This window comes from Tachysurus fulvidraco, chromosome 22 (genome assembly GCF_022655615.1).
Source record: "Tachysurus fulvidraco isolate hzauxx_2018 chromosome 22, HZAU_PFXX_2.0, whole genome shotgun sequence".
NCBI lineage: Eukaryota > Metazoa > Chordata > Actinopteri > Siluriformes > Bagridae > Tachysurus > Tachysurus fulvidraco.
Window position 1 is genome coordinate 5,945,361 of NC_062539.1, and position 21,800 is coordinate 5,967,160.

A 21,800-nucleotide genomic window follows, 5' to 3' on the forward strand; every position below is an offset into this window, starting at 1 on the left:
ACTGAGTTGCATTATGTTTCAACTCAACATTTTTATCTGGGACTTATTTATTTATGTACTGCATTCTGTTTACAATATTACATATTAATAAAATAATTCAAATTTTGCAATTGTTGATTTTGTTTTATATAGATATTATTTAGCATGGTCTATCATTCAAAAATTAAAAACCGAATTTTTCTTCATTCAGATTTTGTTCAGAATATATCGTGATTTGAATCGTGACTGGAACGTATCGTTACACCAGTATAATTATGGTCTGATCTGATGGGAATTATGGAGTGTTTAATGGCTATTCCTGACTATATACTCTAAGTAATAAAGTCTTTATTAGTCTTCTGTTAGTCTGTGACAAGAGGAAGAAACTGTCAGACGAACCAGAATGAAAAGGAAACCAATCTTCTTCTAGCTGACACTGAATGTTGTGATTATAAATTATTACCCTTCTATAAAATTTTACTGTAAAGAGAAACAGTACTAAAGTGTAGAAATGATGTTGAGTATGAGCAAATTGGGAATACGTATCCATGTGGGATCATCAACAACTGCTAAAATTAACTTCATGCACTAGTGTCTTTCTTGAAAATTTCATCTTTTTTTATATGATGTGCCAAAAGCCTGTCTCTCTCTCTCTCTCTCTCTCTCTCTCTCTCTCTCTCTCTCTCTCTCTCTCTCTCTCTCTCTCTCTCTCTCTCTCGCTCTTTCAATCTCTCTCTTTCTCTCTCTCTCACTCTCTCTCTCTTTCTCTCTCTCTTTCTCACTCTCTCTCTGTCTTTTAATCTCTCTTTCTCTCTAACTCTCTCTCTCAATCTCTCTCACTCTTTCTCTCTCTCTCTCTCTCTCTCTCTCTCTGTCTCTTTCTCTCTCTCTTTTTCTCTCTCTCTCTTTCTCTCTCTCTCACTCTCTCTCTCTTTCTCTCTGTTTCTCACTCTCTCTCTGTCTTTCAATCTCTCTTTCTCTCTCACTCTCTTTCAATCTCTCACTCTTTCTCTCTCTCTCTCTCTCTCTCTCTCTCTCTCTGTCTTTCAATCTCTCTCTCTCTCTCTCTCTCTCTCTCTCTCTCTCTCTCTCTCTCTCTCTCTCTCTCTCTAACGTCTTCTCATATAGCATTTGCGATTATTTTGCAAAACTAAAAAAAAAAAAAAATCATAGGTAACCATTATCTCTTTTCACTGACTTTATAGCCTTTTCAATTATTTGCCATTGGTCGTTAAATATGCTCCTGGAGTCACTGGAGTCATCATTAGAAGATAGCTAGTGACTCTACAGTACGCTGCATGCATTAAATATCCCCAACACCCCCAAGATCTCCACCACCACCACCACCTTTATGATGACAGATCTTTGCAACCAAGTAGACTGACCAGCTTTCAAACATGGAAAATTCTTGTAAAATTGAGTTTTTAGATCCGTGTCATCCCAAATATTGTCCTATTACATTACATTAGGGTTTATTTTATTGTCAAGAGCACAAGATCAAAGCTAAGGAAATGTAGTTAGCATTTAACCAGCAGTGCAAAACATACATTTTATTTTAAGGCATGATTTATGATTTGGAAACCATTTAAAACAAGAACAGTGCAATAAGTCGATGGCGTAATTGAGCTTAATTGTGTATTATACACAAAACATTTTTTTAGTGTGAGTATTATATTTTCAGGATACATCATAGAGACTGTTGCTCTTTTTGCTGCTCTTTTTTTGGGTGAGATCAAGTAAGTGGTTCTGCTAGTGGGTGTTTATATTAAAGAGCAGGGAGATGCTGTGGGTCACTACATGAGGAATAGCTGGATTATACTGTACACTTCACCCAGAGAATCATTTTGTTTCCTTCAGCAATGTGTGTCTGACTTCTTTTACTTACTAAAACTTGTTATATAACTATAACTTTTGGCTCCTCTTGTTATTCTAGCATTCGTAGTAGTTGTTCTTGTGGACAATACATGATAAGAGAAATTCTCAGCCTGCTCCTTAAAAGCCTTTGTCGCTTTAATGGCAAAAATAATTATGAATGCATAAAATTCGTACACGATGCAGAAATAGCTCGTCAATAGAAGCACAAGTGCTGCACCATTTTTTTATGGGCAGCTGTGTGTAATTTTAGCCGTTCTCCGAATAAGCCTCAACTCCCTGTGTCTTATAGGAATGCCCTTAAACACTTTGGCCGAGGTTCACAGGGTAAAGATCCGGTTTTACAGGATTAGCTCATGGAGACACACTGATAATCCTCCAGACAATGAACCATGCAGTAGAGAGGACACAACAAAGTTGATGGCACCACAAAGTTGATTATTTTCCAGTAACAGCAAGTGATCTTCCAGTGTATATGTAATGCATGGTCATCTAACTGTAGGTTTTAGTGCAGCAGCACTGGCTAAACTGTATCTCTTGTGTCTTTCCAATATAGAAGCCCTGCTGATTTGACACTACAGGTCATGTTTAAGCTGCTCTCTGTGTCAGCCCCTGCGGGACTTTGCCTCATTGCTTGAATGTGTGTGACATTTTAAAGGTGTGTGCATTTATCACTGTGGTTATGGGCTTTTCTCTTTCCTCTGCAGATCATTTTTGAAGCCGTGACCTCAGGCCAGCGTGGTTTGATGGCCATCAAGGATGTCGTCGTTCAGGGCCATCAGTGCAGTAAGGCCAAATCACAGACACACACACACACACACACACACACACACACACACACACACACACACACACACACACACACACACACACACACACACACACACACACACACACACACACACACACACACACACACACACACACACACACTGCTCATTTATGCAGTTATCCCATCAGCCAACCATGTGTCAGCAGTGTAATGCATAAATTCATGTACTGTAGATACAAGTCTTCAGTTAAAGTTCATATCAGACATTGTGCGATCTCTTTGACTTTAACCACGCCAGATTGGATGGTCTGAGTATTTCAGAAACTACTGATATGCTGGGATTTTCACCTACAAGAGTCTGAAGACAACTTCAGGTTCCTTTCCTGTCAGCCAAGAACGAGCATCTGAGACAGTTGAAAATAATTGTTCGGCTGTTTGTGCTCATGACAGCATCAGATCCTTGTTCTTGGGTGACAGAATTGGAACCTGATGTGGTCTTCTCCTGTTGTAGCTCGTCCACCTCAGTGATTGATGTGTTCTTTGATGCTTTTCTGCTTACCATGGTTGTAGAGTGATTATTTGCGTTACTTCCTCAGTCTTCCTGTCAGCTCAGAGCAGTCTGCTCATTCTGCTCTGATCTCTCTTATCTTAGCATTTTAGCCGTTGTGTAATTTCTACAGACTGTTATTTGTGAAAATCCCAGGAGCTCAAGGCCGCTTCCAACCAATTATATTAGGATGTACTGATACAAATAGTAGTTGGGCAATCAGTTGTGGTGCCCCCGATTCTTTTTAGTAGGTAAACTTTTAAAAAATAAGTCATTACGTGGGGAGCGTTGTGTGGGGCTGCTGCAGACAGATCACTTTCCATTGGCTGTAGTCTGCCCACCCAATCAGAAGTTTGAAATCATGCTCATTCTGTTATTTTTCCATTAGCTAAAATAAAAAAAAAATCAGACTTTGACTAAGTGGGCATCCACCTCTGCCCATTGCTGTCGCCAGCCCATCAGGAGCTCAGCAGTTTATGAAATGCTCAAATCTCAAAATATCTAGTCTTCTGAATGATAGACCATGCTAAATAATAGACTCATAATATATAAATAAGTTTATGTGTGACACCAATTTGTCTTTTTATCTCACATCCTGAAAAGATCAGTGTATAGAGTGTCTATAGAGCTACACAAATATGGAACAAAGGTGGACTAACAACCAGAACTCTTGGCTGTAATAAAACAGCAGCATGTTGCACGCTTGAGAGCTGAATTTGTGACATAACCTCAGCAATGAACTTCATGACCCTCAGCGTAAATAAACTGTCTGTGAGTAACATTAACACACTGTTAACAACTCTAACACCTTATTTTTAAGATTAAACTATGTCACAAGTAAAATAATAATATTGTAATAAAATAAATAAATAAATAAAGATATAATAATAATAATAATAATAATAATAATAATAATAATAATAATAATAATAATAATAATAATAATAATAATTCTTTTAAAATCTGCTGGAAAGATTTGTCATGTAAGGCAGATTTTAAAATAATAATAATAATAATAATAATAATAATAATAATAATAATAATAATAATTATTATTATTATTATTATTATTCTTTTAAAATCTGCTGGAAAGATTTGTCATGCAAGGCAAGGCAGGCAAGCTTTTGCTTGACATTTACAAAAAAATCCTTATTCATTTTAATGTCACAGGCTGATCATTAATAATCCGTCTAAAAATGAACGGAATAAAACGTTAGCTTTTTAAAAAATACCTTTAGTGTATTTTCGAATCCTAAAAATGTTGACAAAGACAAGGGTCAAAGTTCAAGATTAAAACACTTTGCTAGTCACAAAGTCATTTAATTTCCTTAATTCAAATATGTACACTGGTTCCAAAGGGAAGAATTGAGTTGCAGGAACTTAATATTCTTATACAAACTATAGTTTATTATATTTATTTGTTTATATTTCTATCTGAGGTTAATGTGTTTTTCATGCCAAGCTTGCTTATCCAATGTAAACAGCGGCAACTAAAGCTAAAGTCTGGTATTAATTGTAGCTACATGCAACTTTATGTGTACGTATTTAGCTACTTTATGTGTACGTATTTAGAGAAAATAAAACATCAAAAAACGCATCAAAAGGTATTTTGTGTAGCTAACGTTAACTCTAGCTAGCTAGTTCATTGGTATGTTAGGTTAGGGGAAGCTAAGGGGAAGCTAACAAGAGCATTTACACTGATGCCATAAACAGAGAAGAAAACCTCAACCTTCAAACTGAGCAGAACATTACATATTCATATGTTTTAATTACCTTCGCTTTTGGATAGCGCTCTTTAAATCCACAAGAAATGTCCAGATGCAGAGTGAACTATTAGCGTATTGCGACAATCCACTATTGTAATTTTCCCTCATGACTGACATGTTCGGAAGGGGAAAATAAACAAATTGTGTAGAGAATATGAAATCCACAACACCACTTCTCTCTATTTTTCAGTATATTCAGAGAATTTTTTTCTTGAATATGACCCGACCAGATATTCCTTGTTTAAAGTGAACACAGTTAATTAATGCCATGTTATTTGTTTAATAAAGCTCAAATTAATTCATTATTTATTAGTCTTTATTCATCAGCACCTGTGTTGCTGCATAACTAGACCACTGTTAGGAGAAAATAAGCAATTATTAGTAAATAAGCGTTATTAGTTCGTATAACTAACACACAATAACCTTTTTATTCTACAAACAATTGAGCAAAAAACAGTAACACAAATGGCTTCAAGGTAGCATCAGGTGACCTTTTTTAAATAAAAAAAACAAATAAAAGCTGACTAAATATGTCAGCAAGAGTTGTATTAAAGAGTTTTTTTAAATCCTCCGTAAAATACAGAAAGTTTATTTTAGACTATAGTCTGTTCTAAAGGAGGCTTTTTGTCTATTTTGGTTAAATATATGCCAATCTAAAGTAGAATTTAGTTTAAAAATAATAACATATGTAAGTAAAATGATGAAATGATAAAAAGCCTAAGGGTCTGACATGGAAAATGAATTCGAATGATATCTGAATTACTCAGACATCTCCGATCGTTACGACACCATCACGACGTATCGTAGAATTTTATACGTGTTTTGTAAAGTAAAGTGTTACCGATTTAATTCTGCAGGTTTATTAACATGTTTCTGGTGATTAATTGGCAGAAAGCCAAAAGCTCAATCCTGGATTCCATCAGTTACACCCAGGGACCTGCACGCTCTGAGTATTAGCATTAAATGAAATGCTGTAATTGAATTTATGCTAATTTATGTTTGTGGACTTTGTGGATTTTTAAGTCATTATTGAAATCAACATTTAATGCAGATGCTGATGTTGTTATTCAGTCAACATTCGAACGCGCACCAACGGATACGACTTTTCATTTATTACATTTATTAAAGGTGTGCCAGCAGCAGACATAAGACCATATGGATGTAAAAAAATAAATAAGCAGGCAAATACCCAAAATCTGCAAAGATAAAAATTGATAAGGTTCAAAATGGGACGTCACTCGTATGTATGTTTAGAACAGTGTGCATGAGTGTCACTGTGAAGCTAGGATGTCTATCCTCTGAAAAGTAGTGCAGATAAATCGCTGTTGCTTCCAAGGTGGAGGAGTAATGTTTTGAGTTGTAACGTCTGATTGCTGCAGGTAACCAGAGGTTGGAGTAGCTCCTCTGTGCAGTGATTGATGGATGGAGAAGGTGGCACTGATCTTGAATCTCTACCACTATCTCCACGATGTCCAGCTCTCTTAATGTCTGCTGGTGTTCGTTAGCAGTAATGCCATTGTCCCAGCACCCATTAGCAGAAGTAGATGTCACTTGTCACATACAATGCTCGTAGCAGTTGAGCTGAGCTTGCTCAGGCCGTCCACATTGATGTCCCATCCCAGCTGGTCATTCAAGTGACTTTACTATGTCATTGTTCTAATCTTTAATGGCAATCAGAGCTGGGATAGATTTCTTCTTAATACAAAATTAATTACACTTTTTAATTACTAAAATTACATCTGCTCATGAATTCTTAATGTCAAGTTTTTAACACATCACGCCAGCAAACTTAGCTCTGTTTGACTCACAGCTTCTTCGGATGATCTATATAGGATCACTGCTTTAACATACAGATGAACAGATGATACAGGTGGTGAAGAGTTCACCGATATTCTGCTCTGAGGCTTTAACAGATAGCAAATTAGAGATTGATTTTTTTTAGCATTGGAAGAAGAAAAAAATTAAATTCACACACAAAACACTTTGGCTGAGAATGAGAATGTGTCATCATCGCCTCTTTCAGACTGCTCCACTTAGTGTTTTAGAGACTGACTGTGTAAAGGAAACTATACTAATTTCTTTCAAGAGCATTAGCAGCTTCTTCCTAGAGTCTCAGCACTCCAATAAACATTGGTTATGGCTTTGAGGCAGAAAGAGAGAAGCTGATTGAATAGTAACGTTCTGGTGCCAATGTACTCTCATGTCCGGTCTGAGTAAATGTCGAAAGAGACTTCCTCTCTTAAATAAGTGATTATCACCTCACTGCGAGGAGGTGTGTGAATATCAATGACTGTCTACACTGACATTTAATGAAACTAAAATGATTTCAGTCTTTTAAGACATCTGAATTCTGAATGAATGAACGAATGAAGTCTTTTTTTTAATCATCATTTACAATAATGATACTACATCATCATATTTAGAAATAAAACGAAGGCGTCGGAATTCTTAGATTAAAGGCTGGTATAATGATTCCAAATACAGTCCTAGAGTCACGCTAGGATCTTTAAATAAAATGTCTCATATCAAAATTCCAAAATGTATCATAAACGCCTTTAAAAGTTTTTAAAAGAATATTAAGAAAACGTCAAAATGTGACCGTGGATGTAGTTTTCCCAAATCTTTCCCTAGAAATATCAGAGCACAATCCACTCGATGTCTGTTTCAGATGACACGCGGTGGCAGACGGCACAAATTTGAGACTGTCAAAGTATGACAGGAACTATCAACACAGATCAGTCAAAGATCCGGTCTCTGTAATTTAGTGTAATACTTTCATTATTCTCAGCATTAATGCTGATTTCTTGAGCGTTAAATTGAGTGATGGGACTCACCTTTGTTTTCTTTTTTTTTTATATAGCAAAAAATAGTCACATTCATTTCCTATTCATGGAAGCAGATGGCATGGCTGCCTTCACTCCAAGGTGCCATTAACACTACAGGGGGTCTATCTATCATTAAAGAAAAATAAAAAAAAGAAATACTTTGCAGAAAAGAGAAACAGATACAGGCAACCTACCATAGAAAAGTAGTGTGGGTCAAAGTAATAAAAGCGGTGATATTTCTAACAGAAAAGTAACTGGTGAAATATTAAACAGAGAGAAGAAGAGTGAGAGGAAGAGATTAAATTAGCAGCGTTACAGTCTGTGAGGAACGGCTCACGTATCGATTCAAGGTCGCCGCGGCCTGATTTCCGCAAGAGACGAGTAATCAAACATTACACTTCATAACTTGATTTACATGGGACTGTATCCCAGACACCGTCTCTTGTTGTAAATGCATATTGACCCGGATATGAGCAAGCTTTCTAGTTGAGGCGGAGAAAGGCTAATCCAAGTAGCACAGAGCAATCTGTAGAGTTTGCGATTCGGGGATTTTATTAGAGGACGACGAATAACTTAATACGATTTCAATCTAGCTGATGGGAAGAAATAAAAGTTATGACATTGATTTACTTTTGGTGTGTTTGTGATATATGCTTAGTGATGAGCAGGTGAAGACACAGTAAAGAGATCAAACACCAGTTGCACGGGTTTTATATTGTAGCCGTCGTTGCTCAGATCTCTCTCGATCGTGTATCTTACAATCTGCATTTACATGATCCAGAGGCTTCAGTCCAAATAGTGTTTTTCTTATTTGCTGTCAAATGTGGGAATTAAAACATGACAGAGTGTGTTGTTAGAGGCAATTAATAAAGTGACGATAAGTAAAGCAGTTCTATTCTCTCATATCAAAGAATTTTGACAATGCTAATAATGTAGATTAGTGTATTGTTGTGATGTATTGAAGCCTCGTCATGATAGAATCGCCAGATATAAAGAATCGCCATATTGATGATTATAGAAAATGAATCGATTCCTTTTGACCTATTATATTGCAGGATTCACCAATGCTGGGTGTAATCTTAGTCTTAGGTCGACTCACCAGGTAAACGCTGCCCTTTATCATCCACTCTTATTATTTGGAATAGAATGTGGTACCTTAGTGGTTAAAGTGTTGGAGTCTCTCTGGATAAAGGCGTCTGACAAATGCTGGAAATGTATTTGCAGTATCGGAGTAATTTAAAAAACTAGCTAAAAAAACAAACTAGTTTGTTCCACTTTTACTAGAACTCGTTATTGTATGAATTAAATGTTATTGTATGAATAAGGCTCAGGATACAAATGTTAACTGAAGCTAATAAAGCAGACAAACTGACAGCTGTAGACAAAGCGAAACAGAAAGCAGTTAAAAGAGGTACAAGTGTAACATCAGCAGGAGACAAAACTACATAAACAGTTAAAGGAAGCTTGGTAACGTTTCCAGTGTCGAGTATAAAAATTATATTAGACAGGGTTACAGGTACAAACAAATTTGTAAAAATGTACACAAATCCAGTCAGATTAATAGTTACAGTGTTAGGGATATGGTTCTGATGGAGTAAGTCATCCTTTTTGCTTTATTTGTATGAAATTTAAAAATAGATTCTGTCATTGGTATAACAGGGTCACTCAGTTTGCTGAAATGAGAACGTCTAGTGCACGTCTCCAGTCCCACAGTGTGTTGCAGTCATTATTAGGAATTATTACCATTTTGCTTATATATGAGAGTGATTGATGTGTTTTTTGTGTTAATAAGGTTGGATAACAGTGCTGTGTTGTTTGTATGTTTAGTGACTACGCCGCACTTCCTCCACATTAAAGGAGTGGAGGTGAACGCAGGGCAGACGGCTACCTTTCACTGCACCGTCAACGGGGAGTGGAGAGACAACTTTCACCTGTGGCTGCAGGTGTGTGCATACACACACACACACACACACACTCACATACACACACAAACAATCCTTATACACACAGTCCTCTATGAATTCTACCATCAAAATACCAACACAGCATCAAAGCTGCTTATGAATATTAATATTAGCTAAGGGCTGATATTAGCTGCTCCAAAGAAGTGTACACTTGTCATTGGTATAACAGGCTTATTCATATAGCCTGAACCCCACCTGAACGTTTGTCTGATCACAGCATTTTGGGTAAATAGGTCAAGATGTTGCTCACACTGCTCTCAGTGTGTTTACTTTCATCACACTAGAGACCGAGCTACTTGTAGATGTTACAGAGTCTTTGAGAGTGAATTGTTTGTGCCAGTTTTAGATCCGTTCATGTGGAGCATGAGCCTTACACGTCCCTGTCTATTACAGTAATACAAACCATACAGCTACAAATTCATCAACGGCTTCTGACCAATCAGAACCAAGCAGCGAACCCGACCTCTCTCTATTCCGCTCGGCTGGACAACATCATATCGAGTTCATCTTATTCAGATGCAGAGCTCTTCACACCCCACACTTTCCTCTTTCATCCCTCTTTCAAACCTTCTTTCTTTGCACCTCACCTCTACATCTTGTATATGGCACTTGTAAAGCTTTCTAACGCCTCATCAAGTTTTCAGTGTTGCATTTTATAAACCACAGCCTCTATCTCTCTCTCTCTCTCTCTCTCTCTCTCTCTCTCTCTCTCTCTCTCTCTCTCCCTCTCTCTCTCTCTCTCCCTCTCTTTCCAAGGTGTGGCAAGGTCAGACATCACATACTGTAGCTTACGCACATTCTCTGAATTCTCCTCTTCACTATGAAGCAGCTGTTGAAATAAATTGTATAACATTAGACACCGTTAAGCATTCTGTCCTATAGGAAAGTCACTTGATGTTTACTGCTTTCATTAGATTTTAACATCACATTGAAAATGAGGTTTCTAGCCGAAGTACAAGCGTAAATCTGAAACCAATGAGCGTAACTGAAACTGCAGTGAAATGTAAGACACAAAAGAGTCACGGCCTTGAGAAGTGTCTGATCAGAACCTGCGGCGGTTTCTCTATGGAAATATAGGATATTAGATTATTATATTTTGTATATTTTTTATATATTTTACACAAATAATTTATGAAACTTTCTTTTAAACGTTGGTAAGATGATTTATGTGTCATGAGATCAAGAATTTTCTCCTTTCTTTCTTTCTTTCTTTCTTTCTTTCTTTCTTTCTTTCTTTCTTTCTTTCTTTCTTTCTTTCTTTCTTTCTTTCTTTCTTTCTTTGTCCTTCCCTCTCTCCTTTCTTTTAAATGCATTGGTTTCCTGCCCATGTGTCAATATTTGAAGACTCATAGAAAAGCTCTTAGAAAAAGAGAAGACTTGTGCTATAAAATTCCTGATTGTTTATTCTTTTGCTAACAATTCATCAGCAAATTCATCATTTACTCATACGGCTGTCCCTGTAGTCAGGGTCTACCTTCCCATACCCAAATCACACCTCTGGTCTCGTTCTCTCTGTGTTTGGCGCACACTCTCACTCTGATTCTGGATGCTCTGTGTGTGCAGGACCTCTGCCAGGTAGTTAGTCACTTAAATAAACACATCCTCATTACTCGGCAAAAGAAAGTAAAACATTAAGTGAAGTCCCCCAGTGACAGTAATGAAGAAAGATCTCCAGTGAACAAATGGCCCCCATCTGCCTGCGACACTGGGTGACAGCTGGGGAAGGAGTGTGAGTGTGTGTGTGTGTGTGTGTGTGTGTGTGTGTGTGTGTGTGTGTGTGTGTGTGTGTGTGTGTGTGTGTGTGTGTGTGTGTTGCATGTATGTGTGCATGCACGGAGGAGAGATGATTGAAAATGAGAACTTTATGCCAAGGAAACAAACACGGAAATATGTTAGCATGAACGCCTTGAGATAATGGAGTAATGCACTATTGCACAGATGTGCACATGTTTAGATTCTGGTACTTTCACACACACACCAGGGGTGAAGATATCTTCATGTCTTTATATTATATCTGTTATATGTATGGCTGTAGGGTATCGGTGGACGAGAAGCACCTATGAAAGCCACTAAACCGTGGAATAATCAGCGGTTCATTGGGATGTTCGACGTGGTGAACACCACAAAACAGGACTCGGGCCGCTACCGCTGCATAGTCCATTCCACCGGGGGAGTAGGAGTGTCCAACTACGGAGAACTGACCATCAAACGTGAGTCCACGTCATACACCTCATCCTCTCACTATCTCATTCACCCACCTGTGGCTCAATGGCGGAAATAATTCAGCAGAACCCTACAAGCGCATAACTGCAATATATAAGCCTCTAACTTTCTCTAGCGTCAGAGTGTGATACGCTGTGTTAGCTGACGAGGCTGTGAGGAAGATTGATGTGCATTTTATGTTAACAGCCTGCACTCTCTTTGTTTTGATGTGTGTGTATGTGTGTGTCTTTACAAGCGCTGTCCTTGACCGAGGGTGTATCCGCTCTGGAAGGACATAAAGGCTGCGTATTGATGTACAGTAGGCTGTCCAGCTCAGGCCTCCGCCAGTCACTTGATATGAATTTATAGAGGCACACGCTTCTAAATCCTCCTTTCCCTTCCCTCTCCTCTAGCCGCGAGTGCTAGGTAATGGCCTTCAATATTTCTCTTCCTCAATTTCCCCCGCTCTTTCTTTCTCCTTCGTGACGAGCAGCGAATTGAATTTATGACCCTGTAGTTTGTTGCCGCTTTTTTTATGGACTCGCAGCTTAAGGTGATTGACTGCTTTAATCCCAGCTGTCTACACAGAGAGATGTCAGTCAAACCACGTCTGCCGCGGCATTCTTTCAGGTGCTTTTAAAGTGTTTAGATGTCATAGATCATCACAGGTCTACAAGGACATTTTTGTTAATGCATATGGGTATAAATATCCACACACTCAGACCTAACTAGATCCTAGGATCCCTACAGCGTAGTGCAATATTTCTCAGGTGGTACAGTGATACAAACGAGACGCTTGTAGAGAATTTCGAGGACATTTTCTTGGTCTCATAGTTTGTGAGAAAATGTTCCTAGTGGTATAACTTTCACTTTCACTGCTGTGCCCTTGGTTTGATTCCTGGCCAGAAACCCATCCAGCTTAACTCTCAGTCCCAGGAAGGGCAACCAGCGTAAAACCTGTGCTGAATTAAATATACATGGATTGGACGATCTTCTGTGGTGACCCTGTACAGGGAGCAGTCGAAAGGACAATAAAAAAAAAAGGAATAACTAGAAAAGGAATTTACTACTTCATTTAGTACTTAATTTAGCTAAGACCCATGGCTAAGGCACTCTGAGTTGACATCAGGTGCAAACTGTTGGATGTTGATTATAATTAAATACTTTCCTGGAAATGAGCATGGTTTGGAAAGGCACACGCCTGTGTGGAAAAGGTCCCACAATTCACAGTGTATAAGGTCCAACAACCAAGCCATAAATTGCAAGGAATTCTCTGTAGACCTCCACAATCAGTTGTGTTGGCAGATACTGTAGATCTAGTTAAGCTTTGTGAAACACCAGCACCAAAATCAGTCCATGAGGCCGAACTCGGTCAAAGAGGTCACTGAGAGCCAAAGCTATTCTAAGAGAGAGTCAGAAGTCCTTCACCGAGATGGTAGAACCTACCTTAAGGGCAGCCATCTTAGATATATTCAATCAATCAATATCAGTTTTCTTTTATCCAGAATTCATTACATTACTTCTAACAGACTGATTCAGTGTTACTCATCTCTGTCACTGCACCTCTGCTTCCATGTGTGTCGTGTGGATGTGTAGCATTTGGACACATCCTGAGTTAATATCTGACTCCTTTAGATTCCAGAATACGGACATCTGACTCCCGAAGATCGTTAATATGGAGCTTATTGGAAAGAACCTTACCAGAAATGTATCATTTACTGTATAAATAAAGTATTGTGAAAAGATTGTATGCTGTAATGTTACACGTTTAGACAATAAATGCAATTTAACTCATTATATTTGGTGGCATTGGCTAGTTTTACGGAAAACTATTTAGGCTTGTCGGCCTCCTCAACACGTACCCTAACAGTGAATTTTCACTTGTGTGTTTCAGCAGGCAGCTCAGGGTGTCTGCTTTTTGTCTTCTCCGTCTATGGTGTTTGCAGGATTGTAGTAATTAGCAGCGTTATCATTTTTGCACCTTCACACATTTATAGTAGCGCTGCAATTTCACATTCACTCTACAAAGACCAAATTTTCACTCTTTTGCTCTTAGTCAGGCTCTAGTTTTTTCTTCAGCACACCTACACAGTTCTAGTGCATTTCTTGATCCTCCCAGGGTTTCTCTACTCCGTGGAATCTTAACCCACTCGGACACTAACACGGTGTTTTATGTAGCTGCGTCAACGCTAATGAGCAAAACAGTGTATAATTAGAAGGGCTCCTGGTGTAACTTATTAGACGTTTCTTCTACTTAGACGTATCTGCCCCAATTAGAGACACGGATAAGCAGACGGCTGACTGTTAGCTTTAGTGAGCTATAGGACTGACAGGATGAATTTGAATACGATTTGAACTCACATGCATGTAAATAGTAGATCATTAATAAGAAGGTTGAATGAGCAAAAAAGTAGCTGCAGGGTTTTTTGTGTGGTTTGCACACAGGTGCTGTATTGAAGCAGGTCACAGTTGTCCATTCCTCTAATCCTATAACACACACGCACACACACACACTTTCTGTCTTCCTCTTACACCCACCCACACACACACACACACACACACACACACACACACACACACACACACACACACACACACACACACACACACACACACACACACACACACACAGCCATCTGAAAAACAGCCTTGTAACAGCTGTTCTTTACACATACCACACTGTCAGATGCACAAGGACACACACCCACACACGTGTTTCACCCAAGCCTATCACACACACAGACACACAAACACACACACACACACACACACACACACACACACACACACACACACACACACACACACACACACACACACACACACCATTCAGCAGCCTGTCGGTCTCAGCTGTGCCCCCTCTGGAAGCCCCTCAGACATCTCCTGTCTCCCAGCTTGATGTCTTTTAATCCCTCACATATGTATACATATCTCACACTTTCTAGCTGTCTTTCTCTCTATTTCTGTCAGACACACGCTTTTCCAGATGCTCACTAAATGGCTTATCTTACCTGCTGAATATTTACTAACATCCAAAATGTTTGTGTTTTGGCTGCAGATCTGCTACTGTCATTTTTATAATTCATATATTTTGTTCCTGAATCAAAAAAATAAATGGTGAAATCTCCATCTTAATGTCTTACTATAGACAGGTGGTAGATTGCTGGGTTAAATGGCTGTTTTATATTTATTCTGATTGGTTTAAGTTGCTCGTTAATAAAGGGGAAAAAAACGCACGGATGTGCCATGTTCCTCACCTCAATTACATACATGGAGGCAGAATGGAAGTGCGTCAAAACGATTTAGTCTCATACTGTATTCATCAGGTTTATATGGCTCCGATGACGTCCAACTGAAGTTAACTGTGGAATTATCTTGTAGCGAGAGAGATAGAGATAGATAGAGAGGGAACACTCTTGACAGTTCAACAATAGCTCTTCTAGGAAGTGGTACTTAAGTTGTAGAAATAAGGACTCAAGAGAAATGAGGTGCATTAAGAACAGAGGTTGGGTATCGACATTATTGTCAGCATGTCACCACAGTCCTAATAAGACATAACAGCTCTCTTTTAGACCTCTGCTCTATGCACAATACCTTATTTACGCTCAAAAGCAATTCTAATTAAAATGCTTAAAACTATCGACCCTGATAGACGGAGTCACCAGTCAGTTGTTACTATGAACTGCATATTACATGCCAACTCTAGACAAGTGTTTTTTATATGGTATACAGAGTAAACAGTATATATAGTCACTAAATATCACTAAGTATATAGAGTCACTAAAATCTGATCAACATTTTTGTGTTAAAATGCATAAATATAATGTCAGCAAATACATTATTTATAGTTGTCTTAGTAACAAATTCCAAGCCCAAGCCTTTAATGAGTTCTTGCCCCAAGGCCAAGGTTTTGATTTATTTGACTTTACTTATGTGTTCGGCCAGTAAGGCTGAAATTTTAGCATTCTCCACATGTTTATAGTGCTCTTCTTCCCTTCTTACCTGTCCTGCTTTAACTCTTTCCCCTGCTGTGGCGTATGGTGCAGCGTGGCTTCTGAGACCGAGCCGGATTACACGGTTCACGTTAGGTGATGTCTGATTGGTCGGCTCTGACGAGATAGATTATGGGGTATTTAGGCCTCTTGCTGGGGTCACTGTGGAACAGCCATCTGCAGGATCTGTGACCTGCATGTAACTGGTTTACACACACACACACACACACACACACACACACACACACACACACACACACATATGCTTACATACACTGCAAACAAATGTAAACACACTGTGTTGTTAGCGCTCCCCTCAGGCTGACTAAAGAATCTCAGCCCTTATCTGTAGCTGTTTGTGGCTTAGAGTAAGAGTAATGCACCATGCTTTGAACACACACACACACACACACACACACACACACACACACACACACACACACACACACACACACACACACACATACACACACACACACATACACTCTATACCCAGTTTATTTATTCATTACTTTGTGCCAGTATTTCCATCCTGATCGATCTCTACAGTTAGAAGGCGTCCGTAATAAATATGAATTACACTTTATTATCATATTGGCAATAGTGTAATGGGCTTGTGGTGGGCATCAATCACTTCTGCCTGCCCCAGAGGGCATATATCCTCTCTAAATGATGCCATCCAACAGGACACCGTCTGCACGGCCAGCACAGAGGCTGCCAAAGACATAAAGTTTGGATGTGTTCATCAATAGTAATGTCCAGTCCGTAGCCATGCATATAAACATTCTCTGATCTTAAACAGACAGTTGTAGATCTGCTGTGCAAACTCCCTGTCTTTCTCGTGTGCATACAGACATATATATCAGTCAGAACTTTTACTTTTGGTCCAAGATGTTTTGTTGATCGATTCTGCAGTTGTTCTCATCTGACTCATTCAGCTTTTCCTGCAACCTGTGAAGCAAACCTAGACAGAAGTCATGGCTTCACTACTAGACACAGTGGCAGCAATAGTCTCTTCCACCTATTCCTCGAACAAAGCCATCTAACCTCATGTCACAGATTAAGCGTTTATAGGCTCTGGCAATAAACCCAAATCAGTCCTGATGCTCATATATTGCAGCTATGCAGCATGGTCCTGCCTTCTGAAATATACGTAACTGCAGCCTCTGACTATAAAGAGATCCGACTTGTCCATACCACTTAAGCACAAGCCTTTTTATTGATTATGTTAATAAAGAGTCCTCTGATCCTTTCTGGCTTGAATATTGTCAAGAAGCTGAGCAGACCACACACACACACACACACACACACACACACACACACACACACACACACACACACACACACACACACACACACACACACACACACACACACACACACACACACACACACACACACACACACACACTCAGCTTACTTTGTCTCTTTAGCCTTGTTGAGTTAAACCTCTGAACTGACCCCAGATCTGCTCCACAGCACCACAGTGATGTAAGTGAATATAAATACATTATGTGTTCAAATTCATGTGCAGATAGAAACATGAGGAAGCTGCCAAAAATCTTCACAGGCTAGATGTGTCCATCAGTCCATGGGATACATGGGTGGGATGAAAAACAATAAACGTTGTGTGAGTACTCAGAAGGTTTGGGATTTGTATGAGTATGAGGGACAGGAATTTATGAGAGGTGCAGGACACCATATCATTGCTGGGATGTCCAAAACAATCGTTTTATTAGTATTAAAATCATTGCATGTCCTTCTTGTTGTTCTGTAATAAACATTCTGCATTGTTATTTTTAAAATAATCTAGGTAATAAGCCCAAAATCTCATGGCAACAATAAAAAAAACTGTTACTTAAATAATAGAAAGACAAATGAAAGATTGTTTTAAAAGCAATTCAACTTGCTTGACTGATGATAGACTTTAGATAAAATATAGGAAGCTTTCCAAAAAAGTTCCACAGTTTGTCTATTATACATCTACTGATCATCTTTATATCTTATTAGTAGCCTTTACTGCCGCATTGATATTGTTGTTATTATTTTGACTATTGTGCCCCACATCTTATACTCCAGCATATTTAAACATTGTCCATCTCCTTTCCTTTCCCAGAACCCCCAGTGCCCATCGCACCTCCACAGCTAACAGCAGTGGGCGCCACCTACCTGTGGATCCAGCTTAACGCCAACTCCATCAACGGGGACGGGCCCATCATCGGCCGCGAGGTTGAGTATCGTACCGTCTCAGGCACCATGTATGACCTGCAGCCTGTGGACAAGGCATCACACAAGATTGGCCACCTGGCACCTGATACAGAGTACGAAATCAGCGTGCTGCTCACACGGCCACTGGACGGGGGTACAGGGGCGCACGGGCCACCACTCCGGGCTCGTACCAAGTGCGCTGGTGAGTAGTGCATTGCCCGGTGTTGTGTAAAGGGGGAAAAGCCTACACTCGAAGAAGACATTTTGAATACAACGAATGAATAAACATTTGTAAGGTTGTAGGTTAGGGCAGAGAATATAATGAATACATACATACATAATGAATACATACGTGTGCATGTTAATATCAAATCAATCACTATCTTGGCTGTAGGAAGCTTGTCCTGTTATAGGCTGCAAGACATAACATCATGACAGGAATCTTGTACTTGTTAGAAGTGCCTGTGAGAGTTTGCTAGAGAGTGTGTGTACGTGTGTGTGTGTGTGTGTGTGTGTGTGTGTGTGTGTGTGTGTGTGTGTGTGTGTGTGTGTGTGTGTGTGTGTGTGTGTGTGTGAGGATGGAATCTGGATTTGGAAAGCGGGTTTAGGTTGTAATCAGGGATTTCTGACCTCCTGTTGAAGGTCTCACTGTTTCTCATTTGAGCATCTGAAAGGGATGGATGTGTTGCTCACTTGGCCTTCATTCCAGGGCCCTTAGGGTGTGTGTGTGTGTGTGTGTGTGTGTGTGTGTGTGTGTGTGTGTGTGTGTGTGAGTGTGTGTGTGTGTGTGTGAGTGTGTGTGTGTGTGTGTGTGTGTGAGTGAGTGTGTGATGATATATATTTACTATAGCTTTTGTGCATTAATTGAGCAGGTGTATAGAGTACAGTGCGTTCTGTGTTTATAGAGATTATATATGTGTCTCTCTATCTCTCTCTCTTACTCTCACACTCTTGCTCTCTCATGCTGTGTGTGTTTGTGTGTGTGTGTGTGTGTGTGTGTGTGTGTGTGTGTGTGTGTGTGTGTGTGATGGATGCTTTGCCCCATGAGGACTTTTCCAGGAAGGACTCTTGATCTTCCGCTCTTCCCTCGTTGACTCCAGGCCGTCTTTCCCGATGTTAAATCCTCACTGAGCACACCAGAGCTCTTTATAACCTTTGTAGACACAAACTCTAACACACTGTTCATTAACCCATTCCCATTTATCAGCTCCTAGCATGGGGGCTATTATCCTATTATGGGCACCAGGCACCGTTTACCTCTCCTTAATGACTGGCTTGGCTCGCTTAAGTGAAACATAGAGACTGGGCACGATTTAAAGGGTTAATGACTCTGTTATTTTGTCGTAATATATAGTGGCTATATTAGGGTTCGTCCTTTTTCTCTTCGCATGGTCAATTTTTTTCTTCTTTCTCCCTCCTCGCTCCCTTTGTTGTCTTTGTCCCTGTGCCGTAATGGAGGGATGATCACAAAGAAATAAATTCAAGGAGAAAAGAGGGCCTCTGCTCTTGAAAGTAAATTGTATTACTTCGTATTCAAGCTTATCTATTGTGTTCGTTATTGCCTTGTGGCACACAGAAAGCTTGCTTTATCTTCAAGGTTTGTCCGATGTGTGTGTGTGTGTGTGTGTGTGTGTGTGTGTGTGTGTGTGTGTGTGTGTGTGTGTGTGTGTGTGTGTGTGTGTGTGTGTTTGGGATGAGGTTTGAGGTAGAGGAGTCTTATAACTATCACTGCTTTTTTTCCATTACTTTGGTCAGAAGAAAATCTCTTTGTTTCAGATACGAATAAAATGTTAGTATAAACTGATCTTTTTTAAGGGAACGATGTGCCATTAACTGTTGTCTTGGCTGTTAGTTCCTCAGATTTTAAACCATTAATGGAAAAAACGGCATCCGTGCCATGAGACATATTTCATTTATGCAGAGCCCTTTTCCTTATTACAAATTAGAGATCAGCTTCACGTATGCGTTTTCACTTATTCCATTATAAATATATTGTAAAAGGTCAGCTAGAGCAGCGTGATTAGCGCTAAAATCCTCACAGCTGTATATAAATAAGCAGAACGCTAAGAGTAGATTTGCCAAATAGATAATGCTAATCTCGCTAATGGTGTTAAGGGACTATAAAACACCGAGGCCCCAAACAGGACAGTGGACATAATTATCACAGCCAATAACCAGATAAAGAGTCCAAATTATCACAGCCATTACACAGATAAGGAGTCCACTACGCCTTTATTAGCAGCTTGCTAATGCTAACAGTACTATTAAAACGAATTTGTCCGTCGCTCTGATGTACCTCCTCCTCTCAGAGGTAAAATTAGTCACTCTTACACTTCCGCTTCTTTCCCGACGCTTCCACACACAGATACGTATAAACCTCACAGCCTGCTGAAGTGTACGAAGCGTATGTATCTTTTCACAACAGAAAGAAATCGATCTATTCCAGAGACACAGAGTGTTCTAGTTCAGGAACAAGCTTGGCTTTGCTCCATGTGCCAGAACGGAAACAAGGACAGTGTTGAACTACTTATTTTTCACACAGAACGGTAATTGAACCCCTTCACCTCTCAGCCTTCCCTCCTTCTTTCATAACTGCAGACATTGTGCAGTCATTTTTTAGATGGTGTTGAATACCATTAAGTACAACATTTTTATTTATTCGTGTCAAGATTAGATATCTAATGCTGAATTGATTTAACATTTAAAGGTTTCTCTGTGAGTACTTATTCTCCAGGACCTTCGAAGACCCCTGGGATGGAGTGTCTATGAAATGAGACAACATATCCTGATTTTTTTTCTCTGTGACTTTATAAATATTTGCTAGGGCTCATTTTATTGGCCATGTTCAACACCTCAGGTTATTGTGGTGTATTGTCATGTAGGTATGTTGTTTTTGTTGTTGCTGTGTCTGAAGTCTCGACATGAACTTATTTTAGGAGTGTGTATACATGTGAGTGAAAGTAAAAACCTTTAAAGTAAGTCTTATTTCATGTGTGTGTGTTTGTGTGTGTGTGTGTGTGTGCGTGTGTGTGTGTTCTCTCTCCCCCTCCCTGCCTGCATTTGTGAAAGATATTCAATATTTGCATGCCATGCAGCGCTGACATTGATTACAACATCACTTAGCAAGGTCATCTGTAAATACACACAGGTGTGCAGTGAGGATCTCTCTCTCTCTCTCTCTCTCTCTCTCTCTCTCTCTCTCTCTCTCTCTCTCTCTCTCTCTCTCTCTCTCTCTCTCTCTTTCACTCTCTATCCTAAGTACTCACCTGCTATTTTTTTCCATTTAGATGCTATGTATGTGTGTGCTCAGAAGCTTTTGCAAACCAAACGTGCTGTTTTTTTGTTTTTTTTTAAGTCTTTTTACTTTGTCCTTTCACTCCATCTCCTTCATGTGTTTTATTTGAGGAGCTTTATGTGTTTTATTTGTGTGTGTGTGTGTGTGTGTGTGTGTGTGTGTGTGTGTGTGTGTGTGTGTGTGTGTGTGTGTGTGTGTGTGTGTGTGTGTGTGTGTGTGTGTGTGTGTGTGTGTGTGTGAGACATTAACTGGTCAGTGATAGTGGTATTGTTGTGTTGTTGCAGTATGAATAGCCCCAGGCCAGCCTGCTCTCTCAGTCACACACCTCTACACCAACACCGTGCTCCTGCCTGCTACTCCACCTCTAGGGTTTAATCT

The 21,800-nt window shown here is 39.5% G+C and overlaps 1 protein-coding gene across 6 annotated transcripts in view; it reads left to right on the plus strand.

Annotated features, from left to right (window-relative positions):
• The window catches only part of LOC113645143 (receptor-type tyrosine-protein phosphatase mu-like), a 186,100-nt gene that overhangs the window by 71,411 nt on the left and 92,889 nt on the right, over positions 1–21,800 (plus strand). For all 6 annotated transcript variants that reach the window (XM_047806456.1, XM_047806458.1, XM_047806457.1 and 3 more), the window contains 4 exons: positions 2,559–2,637; positions 9,589–9,704; positions 11,761–11,935; positions 18,036–18,329. In XM_047806456.1, coding sequence (XP_047662412.1) covers positions 2,559–2,637; positions 9,589–9,704; positions 11,761–11,935; positions 18,036–18,329 — 664 coding nt within the window. The remainder of the gene's footprint in view (positions 1–2,558; positions 2,638–9,588; positions 9,705–11,760; positions 11,936–18,035; positions 18,330–21,800) is intronic.